The following is a 13,488-nucleotide window of genomic DNA, read 5'->3' as shown; positions in this document are numbered from 1 at the left end:
GGCCATTGTAACCACTAGGCTACCAATTACTTATTTATAATATGTTCTACTAGTTTTTGCCCGCGGCTTCGCCCGCGTTTAAAAGAAAATAATATGACACACTAACATACATAAAACTGGATCGTATCTTCATTGGAATGACAGTGGCGCCATCTGGCGAAAATTGGTCGTACCAACTCTGGAACCTTCGTGGGCTCATGGACAACAACTTTGCTAAAGATCGTCACTTGATCAAATGCATTGTTTACGATTTAATCCTTACTAATATCGATTAAAATAATCGACGTTTTGGTCCAAAAGATCGATTCTCCGATTAATCGATCTTAGATCGCCATCCCTAGTTCCCGTGGAATTTCCGGATTTAAAAACTATCCTATGTCCTTTCTCGGGTCTCAGAATATTTTTGTACAAAATGTCATTAAAATCCGTTCTGTGGTTTAGGCGTGAAGAAGAGACAAACAGAGTTACTTTCGGATTTATAATAATAGTAAGGACTAGTAAGGATGTATTTATAGGACACAGTCTAACTGATGATAAGTGATTACTCTTGTAATTAAGTCGAAATAAACTTACAGTATCTACTGCTTGAACTCGATTTTGGAAGTCCTACTTGAAGAATATAGGAGTAGCAGACGAACATGCAGTCCACCTGATGATAAGTGGCTACTGCCGCCCATGGACATCTGTAATCAACCCCAGATAGGATTAGATATTCCTACCTGAGGTCGGCCACAGATGTGCCGCTACCCCTGAGGACTAAGCTGGAACGCCTCGGAAAAGTCTGTCTCCCTTACCACACCCTTCAAACTGGAACACAGCAGCGCCTAACATTGCTGTTATTAGGCAGAAATAGGTGTGGCGGTGGTGCCGCCGGAGTCGAACCACAAAGGGTTCTACCACCTTCTTGGTGGTGGTGAAAATGCGTTTCTGCTTTTGAAGACTATGTTGGAACTAATCATATAAGCGATTCGCCCTTACCAAACCTTTAAAATCAAAATACAGTAGTGTTTAACACTGCTGTTATACAGAAAAATAAGATTTTTAAGCATGTTTAAATATTTGTGCAAATAAGTTCAAAAGACCAAAATGGTCTTTTTTGAAATCACAGATAAAAAATGCAATTTTATTTATTTTAACACAAATATTAAGCTCATTCAGGAAAAGGAAAACCGATTTTTAATTAAGAACTCAATCGACGGTAACTTAATTTTCGAGTTGAGTGCTCAAAAATATCTAGATCTAGATTTTTCTTTCGAATGAAAATCGCTGTTTCTGAACCAACGAACGGAAATTAATTGGACGTCGCTAAGTATTCCTCTTAAAGGTAATTAAATATATCAATTAGCATTTGTATTTAAGTACCTATCACTGTATATATATTTTTTTAGAAATGCGGAAGGTAATGTTTTTCGAGCGTAGAAATGTTCGAATAACATTACCCTCTGCTTTCGGGTAAAAATAGAAATTTAACAAAAAGTGTTGCGGACGGGTTACAAACAACAATTACAAAAAAAAAACTAAAAGTAAAAAATCATAAAATGGCATATTTACATGATTGTATCTTGTCGGAGGCATTACGGGGTTTGAAAACAAAAGATTTTTTAATGTAATATTACAGTAGCAGACGAGCATGATGGAAAGTGGCTACTGCCCCCCATGGACATTTGTAATCAACCCCAGGTAAGATTATATTCCTATCTGAGGTCGGCAATACTTGCGCTGCTCCCGTTGAGTAGTAAGCTGGAATGCCTTTAAAAAGTATGTCTTCCTTACTTACCCTTTAAACCACAATACAGCAGCGTTTAACACTGCTGTTATAAGTCAGAAATAAATGTGGCGGTGGTGCCGCCGGAGTCAAATCACTGATAGTTCTACAACCTTAAAATTCTACGGGCATCTAACCTCTACCCCTCTATTAATCCATATTGGACCAGCGTGGTGGAATACCCTCAGGTCTAGCAGACATGTGGGAAGTTGCAACCATATCAAAAACAACAAAATAAAAGCAAATGTAACATTGCGCTTATTTTTCATTACAAAACCATTGAAAATACGAGACGAAAAAACATACGCGTTGCCAAAAACCTCCCAATACATCACTAGTGATGCGCTACGGTGTAATGGGTTATCGATAGTCGATATCGTAATGTACGTGACAATAGCGCCGTAAAGGGAAGAGCATATTCGAAATGATTTTAAAGTGTACTTGTCGATAAAATGGTCGACTAATGATATGTTTTTAAATGTTTTACTTGTATAATAAGACGCTTTGTTTGTCACTTGCTACTCCCATATTATAAAAAAAATGTGACTGACCTCAAGTAGGAATGTTATCTTATCTGGGGTTGATTACAGATGTCCATGGGCGGCAGTAGCCACTTACCATCAGGTCGACTGCATGCTTGTCTGCTACTCCCATATTATATTAAAAAAGGTCAGATTATTTTTATTGTATTTTATGTGACAATACATAATTATTAATTATATCAAATTATGAAGGGTGTTTTAATATGGAGAAAATATCTTAATATTAATCCATTGAAGCCCATTTCTAATATAGACCTACGTTATTAAGCAATGGCTTACTTCAACTACATACACCATACAAAGACTCATACAACCTAAGTACAACCTTAATCTCAGGTTAGAGAAATACACTTTATTCGTAATTACTTGAGGAAACCAACATAATAGTAGCTCGCATGGAATATTAAATGAGATCTTAGTTTATAGAAGTTTATGTATGTGTGAACTTTATAACATCACTCGTATGTACAGAGGTACGTATATATATGTGTCTGTGTATGTGTGTGTGTGTGTGTGTGTGTGTGTGTGTGTGTATGTATGTATGTATTTATGTTGAAGACATAGATTAGTAAAGATTACTCACTCCTAACAAGAAAATGTCCCCGGTTTTGAGAATTGAAATAGTTGCGTAAAAATGTTTTGCCACGTCTCCTTGCTAAAATGTCCCTAAAATATTTGAAATAATTATTTATTTATTTTGTAAATTACGCAGTATTAGGTATTTATTTGTAAATTTTCTCTAAAAATGTTTTTATTTGTCAAGAATTCAAAAAAAGAACTTACTACTAAGCCATTTGTGGTTTCATTCAATTTCAAGGCGGCGAAGTATCTTTACTAATCTATGGTTGAAGATGGTAGAATCCTTTGTGGTTCGACTCCAGCGGCACCACCGCCACACCTATTTCTGCCTCATAACAACAGTGTTAGGCTGTTGTGTTCTGGTTTGAAGAGTGTGGTAAGGGAGACATACATATTTGAGACATTCCAACTTGGTTATGTATGCCTGTCCTTCTATGCCATACAATGCCGTTTCCCGTGGGAATTAAAAAAAGTAAAGTTTCTGTTTTTATTATTGTAAAATTATTAAAGACTCATTTCTTTTTTATTTCAATTTTCGTAGTTTCTTTTGCATTGTAAATTTGGGAACTATCTGCATATCACTTGTTAGTAAACGGCCACTGTTGGCCATAGATTTTTAAAACAACACCAAATAGAATTAAAATCCTATCTAAAATCAACTACAGATGCATTGCTAGCAAAGTTCTTAGAAAGCTTCCTTACAACTCGGGTAATACTACTACATAAAAACAACTGTTATAAGTAGAAATGAGTGTGACAGTGGTACCACCGAAGCCTGACTACAAAGGATTCTACCACGTTCATTTACTTACAGCTAACTTAGTATTTTAAGCAGTATTTAACAGTATTATTAAAATGATTGTAAAGTTTCCTAATAAAATATGTTTCATATTTCTTTTAACAAAGAAAGATCCTCAACTTTATATCTAAAAGCTCGTGGAAATCTCGATGACTAAGGATGACAAAGTGGATCGTAACAAAGGATGTGGCTAAGCCGCATAAAGCAGGATGGGCAGGATCGGGGGGATGGATATTGGAAAATTGGTTATACATTCTAATTGGGGATGGAAGCATATTTATATTAAAGGTATCTGTAGTGGTTCGATTCTGGAGGCACCGTTGTCACACCTATTTCTGCTTAGGAGACGTTAAGCCTTGCTGTGTTTTATGAAGAGTGTGGTAAGGGTTATATACTTATACAATTATTATTGAACGTGGTACAACCCTCTGTGGTTCCACTCCGGCAGCACCACCGCCTCTATTTCTGAACAGTGTTGAGCGCTGCTCTGTTCTGGTTTGAAGGATGTGGTAAGGGAGACATACTTATCTGAGGCGTCCCAACTTAGTCCTTTGTATGGTCGGATAGTGGCGCATCTGTGGCCGACCTCTACTACTCTTATCTGGCCCTGGGGTTGATAACAGTTGTCCATGGGCGGCAGTAGCCACTTACCATCAGGTGTACTATGCTCGTCTGCTACTCCTAAGTTACAAAAACACGAGGAGTTCTAACTTAGCCCTCTAGTATACCTCGAGTTTTGATTATATTTTTTGTTTTCACCAAGTTCATATTTTACCATTTTACCAACCAAGAAATATTTCCTTAAATTTTCAATGCAAACCACTAAAGGCCCTTACAGGAAATGAAAATGCCCAACGGGGAATATCGAAGGGCCCAACTGTAAGCATATCTTCGTTATTTTTCGCACCATTAGACATCTAGAAAACCCTTTAGTGTAGTGGTTATGGTGTAGTGGTGTTATGTATTGAAAGCGATATGTCAGGTATGAGACATCGATGGTGTATTTATTACCACGTTTGACCTGTATTTAAACTCCATTTTTACCCACTTTGAACGGCCAGTTTCAAATTTGAATATATTTTAAGGATCCGTACCCAAAGGGTAAAAACGGAACCCTATTACTAAGACTTCGCTGTCTGTCCGTCTGTCACAGGGCTATATCTCAGGAACCGTAATAGATAGACACATGAAATTTTTAAAGAGGATGCATAACGGTGGCCGCTATAACATTCTTGTGTCATATAACTAAGTATTGTTAAAAATAATAAAATGAATAAAAATTATGAACATTTGGTGGTACGGAAGCCTCCATGTGCGAGTTCGACTCGTACTTGGCGTGTTATTTATTATATAGGGGTAGCAAACGAGCATGCAGTCCACCTGATGGTAAGTGTCTACTGCCGCCCATGGACATCTGTAATCATCCCCAGATAGGATTAGATATTCCTATCTAACGTCACCCGCTACCCCTGAGGAGAGCTGGAACGCCTCGGAAAAGTTTGTCTCCCTTACCACCCTTCAAACCAGAACACAGCAGCGTTTAACACTGCTGTTAAGAGGCAGAAATAGGTGGCGGTGGTGCCGCCGGAGTCGAACCACAAAGGGTTTTACCACCTTAGTCATAAGACGTCCTAGCGTTTTATATACTGTTGTTAAATAAATAAATGGATGCATAAAATAAAACCCTTTTTAACAGTAGTACATTACAGAATGGCTTCCAAGGAAATGAGAATGCCCGATGGAAAATATGGGCCCAAACTACCGAAGTGTAAACACAAATCTTGTGAAGACGTTACGGTTAGGTACTGGTTGTATTGCTAGCGAAATAAAAACGCTCTCTATACTCACAGCCCCACACTAGGATTCCCTGTGTCGTGGGTGCCATGGACACACACATAGACAAATACACAAACACCCAGACCCAGAAACAGAAATCTAAATTCATCATTTAGATATCTGTCTGGCCGGGGATCGAACCCGGGACCCTTTGCGCGTCAGACCGGTATGGTGACCGCTCCGCCACACGGGTCGTCAGCGTCGTCGTAAATGTGTAAGCGAACGGGTTATTACTAGAAAAATTAAAAAAGGATCGACGTTCACTAGAAAAGCTGCTGATTTTCAAGTAGCTATGCAGATTTTCTTTATTTAATCTTAGGTAAGAAAACTTAAGAAATAATCAAAATTGGTTGTATGGTGGACCTACGAAGCCCCAGATAGATACACATTTAAAGTATTAACATTGCTATCTTTATGTGAGACATTAAAAAATCTGTGTATGATAGAAGTTTTTCCATTTTTTATTATGTTAGAAGCACTTGCAAACTTACCAATAAACCGAGTCAAATGCTCTATCCACTAATTTAAAGAATAAATACTTGTGGCGGTGGTGCTACATCACTCGAACCACAGAAAACCTCGTATGGTTCATTTGCGGCGGTTCGATAACAGCACTGTTAAGCGCTGATTATAAAAAAAACATGTGGACGCGGCATTTATAACTTCTCGCTTCTCGCCGTTAATCAAACAGTAGAAAAGGACAACGAAATATCGACGACATCGATGTTTTTAGAAAAAGCGTATTGGGCGTAAGTTTTTTATAAATTGCCTCGTAAATTCTATGTATAGTTAATTTTATTGAGAAACTTTCTAAATGGTTTAGTGGTGGCTTTGAGTTGGGGAATAAATTGAGCCTCGGTAAGGGAGGTTTTGTATAAAACAGGGTTGTTTTAAGTGTTGTATATAGTAGGTATTTTAAATTATAGGGGTCAGTGGGGAATATTTTATTTTTGTACGTATAAGCTGTATTTTTGTTTTATTTTACATTCAAAAATTAAGGTCTAATTTACAATATGCAGAGCATTTTTGAAGTAAGTTAAAATCATTACGCAAAAATGTCAATTATATTCGTTTAATGATCATTTATGTTACGTAAAAGACGATTTCATATGATGACTAGCTGACCCGGAAAACATTGTATCGCCATATTAATAAAAAAATGTTAAGGGTGAACAACCCTTATAACTTAGGGGGATGAAAAATAGATGTTGGCCGATTCTAATAGATACCGGATAAGCACAAAAAAATTCATCTAAATCGGTCAAGCCGTTTCGGAGGAGTATGGCAACGAAAGCTGTGACACGAGAATTTTATATATTAGATATAAAGATATTGTAAAGCATTAAAAATATATTTTTATAGGTTTGATTCATAAAAAATTTAGAGATTAAACAGTTTTTTTCGTTTTTTTAATATAAAAAAAATTGTAATAAAAATATTGGTTATTTACGATATGAAATGCAGCTAAATATACCTATCATTTAAGATTTTACTAAGAAAAAATAAAAAAAATACTTAAATAATCGTATTTAATTTTAAAATGCCCTAAGTGATACATAATAATAAAACTATTTAAAAAAAACAAGCCCTAAAAACCCCACAGCTGGAAACAGTCCTTAACCCGAAATGACCTCCAGCTCAAATTTATACAGACTTTACCTAGATCTAAACAGTAATTCTAGCGCTTTATTTTCTGAGAGCGCAGACATAACATTTATACAAAGCTACACAAACTAATTACAAGTCTGCAATAGCTTCATTATACACCTGAGCTTAATTGGGTTTTGTCTCTAAAATCTTTAATTGAAACGCGATACGAAAAGGAGATGTAAAGAAATACGTTTAAATAGCATTGTAATACAATAGAAATAGAAAAAATATGCAGGTAAAAAGATATAAAAGTAAAAATAATATAAAAAAACGGGATGAAATAAACCGAATTATTTACATATTAAATAGACGTTTAAATTTTCCAAATATTTATATATTTTGCACACGAATTAATAAAACGATTATTAAAAAAGAGAAAACTATTAACCGTATTAAAAATATATATTACACTAGTGGTGCCCGCGGCTAATATGACATACATAAAACGGAAAATTTGTACCTGCATTGGAATGACAGTGGTGCCAACTGTCGAAAATTAGTCTTACCAACTCCCAAACCCTCGTGGGCTCTTGGACAACAACTTTGCTAAAGATCATCACTTGATCAAATGCATAGTTACCGATCGTATAACTACTTACGAATTAAAAATTAATTAAAAAGACCTTTTCCCACGGACTAAATTGTGAATCTAAACCATTCTCAAGTCCCCTTCAACACGCACAACAAATTTCATCAAAATCAGTCCAGTCGTTTAGGAGGAGTTCAGTGACATACACACGCACATAAGAAATATATATATATATATATATATATATATATATATATATATATATATAAAGATTGTTAGCGTATTGACAGTGACAGTCTAATATATATTTTTTTATTTCTCGATTAATTATTGTTATATTTTTGACACTGATTTGTGCTTTATTATCAGTGAAATCTGCTGCGTTCTTCTCTTCTGCGTTCTGGAGGGTGTGACAACGGTAATATACTTTTAGGTGGCGTATCTACTTAGTTCCAACATATATACTCTTCCATCGAAACAAAACTACTTCATTCCAGAAATAAGTGTGGCGGTGTGACGGTGGTACCTCCGCGGTCGATCCGTACTGGTTGTACCTCTCATAACAAATGTTTAAGCTGGTTTATACCCTTAAGACCCTACCCTTCTTCCTACACCGAAATAATATAAGACGTAATGCCTACGCCACATATGATTGACAGATATCATATGGGTAATAGGCTGACAAGTTAAAACTTCCACGATCGATAGCGGAGAGAAAGCGAAAAATTCAGGTATCGTACTACGTAGACGGAGTAACAAAATAGATGTCTAACAAAAATCTTAAAATTAAAAAAAAAAACCTTTTTGAACGTTAAAAGAATCTACCAGAGCTTCGGAAGTTTTCGTTATGGAGAAGCTCCGAAAGAAACTTCGTAACGCATATCTTTTAATAAACAATATTAATATAAATGAGACGTCTATGGCATTTTCTTTAGTAAGAAAAAGTACAAATTACGCAGCAGCGCAGCGCGCAATTTTAGGTGGTAAGTGCCACTTTTCACCTAAATTAGTGATATAAGTGTATCTGTAATTGATTATAGACGTTTCTGCCTTGAAAACTTAGTTTGATGTTTTGACATAGAAACTCTCACTAATGGGCACGGCACTCTTTCCCACAATTAGGTCACGTCAGAATCATGCTCCCCATTCACCACTACATTTGCCATCCTAATATGAAATTTTCTCTAAACCGATCTGGATTATACTACTTTCAAAATATGTATTGTATTACGCGTCTATTCCGTTATTCCTCTATGTCCGTATCTAACAAAGAAAATAATAAAATATTATTGGGCGCCGTTTTTCCGTAGTGACGTAGACATCCGTTGTCGATGGATTTTGCTAATTGTCGATAAAGATCGGTAGATTGCTCAAATAGGATTGGTTCGAGATTGTATGTTTGTTTTGGGAGAATTAATGGATAATTGCACAAATTTTATGAGGAACCAGTATACCGAGACAGAAAATACCTAAGTAAAAAGAGTAGGGTAAGAGAAGTCTGTTATTATTTTGTCTTTATTAAGTTATGTCATAATTAATTTATCGGTCTACAAAGTCAGGTCAGGTCATGTGACGTCCACGTGACCAGGCTGACCTAAGCATTAGTCATTATTCACTTTTTCTTGGCCGGGAATCGAATCTGGGAATGAGGGCAAACGCATGACACTTATAAAAGAAACTAGATATAAGATCAGGTAGATCCTAAAACCTATTTGAGATTGATAACAGATGCCTATGAACAGTATCCTTTTAACGAAGTAGGCTGTATGCTCGATTGCCACTTCAATTCCATAAAGCGACGTTGATGCCAACTCAGTTGAATCCCAACGGAAACCTTTATTCGAAGGTTCATTGAAGAATACTAATTGGATTGTTATTGTTGTGTAGTCGTTTGTATCCAAATGAAGGGAAGGATACTGTTATTGCCTTTTGTTTATATTGAAGTAAGCCTAAAAAGACGCATGGCGCCTCGTGGATTGTATCGTAACTGATGTAAGTGGTGAAGCAACCTCGCATGGTCGTCAGTTGAGACCGCTAGTGGCTGAACGTGCGCGCTGCCATGTTTTGGGTTAACAGCAGCGCTTAACACTGCTGTTATTACGCAGAAATAGGTGTGGCGGTGGCCGCCGAAGTCTAAGAAGAAATTTAAAGGTTACTAACCGATATTTTCTTCCATCAACTCCTTCAGAGCAAGGTAATACCCAAGTCACGTTTATTTTTAGGAAGAAACCCTTGCACAGCAATGGGACAACATTTATAACTATGTACTCGTATAATTTAATATTAGCATTTTCTAAATCCTCGATAATTATCGATAAACATTGGTTCTAATAACCAAGATAATGTTTAAACGAATCAATAGCTAATGTGTTTTCAATATAAATATTATCTACCAAGGTGTCATAATCATATTAGTAATAAAGGATTTTCTATGGAAAACGAAACTGATTTAGAAAATAAAATAGTCAAAACTTATTCAAGTCCCATCACTAGTAAGTGCAGTTAGCATGCCCCATAAATCAGCTGTTTAGTCGCGTCTTAATACAATTTTATAAGTGACGTATTCAAGGTTTTATCGATAGTCACAACCCTAGTTTAGTGAAGTTCAAGTGTTGGTGAATAGTTTCTTTCTTTTGTTTTTATTAGTGTTCAGTTTTAAGACATTTTCTTCACATCTTTTATGTCAATTAAACTTTATCTATAACGAAAAGATAATAATGCTTAGATAGTATATTTACTGCCATTTTACGAGTATAACTTCACACGTTTATTTAAAGATAGCTAAGTTTTTATCTTTTGGAAGCTTTTGTTTCTATAAAGATTGTTATTGGATGTCTGCATGTTGCATTTGGAAAAATATACTAAGCGTGATAGGTTTTTCATGAGATTGGAGAGAACTTTATAGAAGTCATATTTTATCAATCAATTAGTATTTCAATATGCTTAATATTTTTTTACCCAATTGTGGAGGGTAATGTTTTTCGAGTGTATGTATGTCCTTGCAGCCCAAACATATGAGGTATCGTGGGATTAGTCTAAATTATAGGAGTAATAGGCTATATTTTTAAGCAAAAAAGATCTTTTTCTTCTTGTAAAAATAATTCTAGTTTTATCTTTATTTACATTTACCCATTTAAGGAGTACTTCATTGTTATTACTATTCCACAGCTGGAAACGAAACTATTCTTAGAATAAGAATGCTTGAAGCATAATATACTCAGTTGGGTAAGTGCAAATTGGGAAACTTTACACACATGAAAACTTTCGGGAAAGTAGTTTCCTTTGCAGTGTTTTATTTCAAAACAAGCTTTCATCTCCATTTAGGGAGAAATGAAATTTGAAAATTCCAAAAAATATATTTTTGGATTTTTTCCAAAAAAAAATACATTTCCCAAATATTACGTTTTTGGAATTTTTGGACTTTATAGAACGAACACATGTATGCAGTCCACCTGATGGTCCGACTTAGAGGTTTTCTGCGGGATTTTTTCGTGCGGCATTTGTTTTATTTTTAGGAAAATTATGACGTAAGGCGTTCTCAATACGATATCTTGTCATAGCGACTCGATCGACTTACATTACTTCCGTTTTTCCAAATTTGGGTGTATTATTTCTCTAAAAACATTAATACATTGTTATAAAAATATACATTAATACTACATTAAAAATATCACAAAAAAAAACGATTTAGTTAATCGTTTATCGACACATCCACATCACTAGTCCGCGTACATAAATCATGGGGACATACGGCCTATCTGTTGCCAGCTTAATACGATCCCTGGAAGGGGAGACTGGGGTGTGGGGAGCGTGGGGTAAGGTTTTTATATAAGGCCCAATCGTTGTTGTTTCTTGAAAGTTTGATGGGATATCGTTTTTGAGATAGAAGCCGGGTCAATGGAGTAGATTCTGCCTATTTGCATTTGATGAGACGGGTTTAGTACTTGGGTGACGTGGGGTGTATTTTAAAGTGGTTTCCAATTTGAGTTTTTCGTTTGTGAAGTGGATGACTTTATTCTAACATTTTGAAGTGATGAGTTAATACAATTCAATAAACAAATTTGATATCAAAATTATTATCGGTAAACAAACGCTATATAAAAAATCGTACTTTAAACGATGTGATTATTGGACTGATAAAACGGTGTGGTCTGAAGTAGCTCCAGCTCCGCATGTACCATTAGGTTAAGTTTGCCATTTTAAATAACATTTATGCAGTTTCTTTCGCCGCTTCTTCTCCATAACGAAACACCTAGCGAAGTGCTGGTAGCTGTATTGACATTCAAAAAGTGCTCTGTAAAGAACCTATTTATTTAATATTAAATTATTGATTTAATTTATTGTGATATTCATGTTATGATATAGCTGCAGCATTCCTGGTACCTAATGTTACGTAATGTGTCGGGTTCAATCTTCGGTCAGGACCAATTGAATTTAGATTTATTTTTAGGTCTGGATGTTCCGTGTCGTCCTAAATCCTATCCTTTCAAGAAATCCTTAGAAACCGGTTTTAATACCAGATTTTGTAGGTTTAAAAAAATTTAAACTCTTTTCAATCTGTCAGTTATCCTTAAGGCTGACTACAAAGCTCGTTATGTACTTCAGATTTAAACAAACACACACACACAAAAATAGGTACCTATAAATAAATATGTTTAAGCCCGTATTGTATAAATACAATCCTCTATAGTCAATAATATCATCAACCATAGCAAGAATACAATTAAACAGGTCGAGGCCCCATTACAGGATTAGGCCGTCCTTCGTTGGGGCCTATTAATAGGCTTATGTCCTCGATCCACTGTTTATATACTATCTCTACCCGCGACTGTATGGTCTACGTGTTGTTTGTTTTACTTTGACGAATAACATTTGACTTATGGTGAATTTAACATTTGACAGTTTATGAATTTGACAAACTATTATTTGAGATTATCTGTACCCGCGAATCTGTGGTCTACGTATTGTTAGTTTTATTCGCATTTCTCGCACACTTAACAGCTAGCTAATTTGACATTTTGCGAATTTAACATTCTGTTATTTTAGACTAGCTCTATCGTGAATGTATGTGTTTAACGTATTGTTAGTTTTACCCTCCTGTCCCCTCACTGTTGACAATTAGTTAGCTAATATGACAGTATAAATTTGACAATTTAAATTAAGCATTTGCTTCATCCGACATATTAACTTTCTTCTGATATTTCTTTCTGCTATTTGCTAATATGAAGTACTGCTAAATTGCTATACTGCGAATTTGAAACACTGGTCATTTGATATTTGGTTATTTTGACACTCTTTCCTAGTTAAACAACTGGACATTTTGCGTATTAGACAATTCCGATGTACGACTTAACATGTAACAGCATGGATCTAAAAAAAACTTTATTATAACAAAACTTAAAACGAACTAAAGGACTGAACTTACCGATAAGCCATTCTGATCTGTTCGCCGTTCTTGTACCAGATGAGTTGAGCTGGTGGGTTCCCACCTCGGCTCCTGCAGACCAGCTCCAGGCTCTGACCTCGACGGACGGTCTCACCTTCCGCGTAACCCTCGATGTAGGGAGCACCAGGTGGGTCTGAGGACAAAGGAATTAATGCACGATCAAAAAATATATATGGGGTAGGACCAATATGAATCGACCGGGGAGGTACAAACACTACACTTCTTAAAGTGTAGCTGTCAGCAAACGAGTTTGCAGTCCATATGATGGTAAGTGGCTTCTGCCGTCCATGGACATCTGTAATCAAGTCCACGTAAAGTTAAAGTTCTACTTGCGTTAGCCAC

At 35.8% G+C, this 13,488-nt stretch overlaps 1 protein-coding gene across 1 annotated transcript in view; it reads right to left on the bottom strand.

Moving 5' to 3' along the window:
- sns (sticks and stones) overlaps positions 1–13,488 on the bottom strand; it is a 340,736-nt gene that overhangs the window by 97,115 nt on the left and 230,133 nt on the right. Inside the window, exon 8 of the mRNA XM_073077924.1 lies at positions 13,126–13,279. Coding sequence (XP_072934025.1) covers positions 13,126–13,279 — 154 coding nt within the window. The remainder of the gene's footprint in view (positions 1–13,125; positions 13,280–13,488) is intronic.

Source organism: Epargyreus clarus, unplaced genomic scaffold, assembly GCF_041222505.1.
Source record: "Epargyreus clarus isolate Ecla_fem2 unplaced genomic scaffold, WU_Ecla_fem_2.2 ptg000011l, whole genome shotgun sequence".
In the NCBI taxonomy this organism is placed as follows: domain Eukaryota; kingdom Metazoa; phylum Arthropoda; class Insecta; order Lepidoptera; family Hesperiidae; genus Epargyreus; species Epargyreus clarus.
The sequence above is the reverse complement of the archived record's forward strand: the minus strand, read 5'-3'. Positions and strand labels throughout refer to the sequence as shown.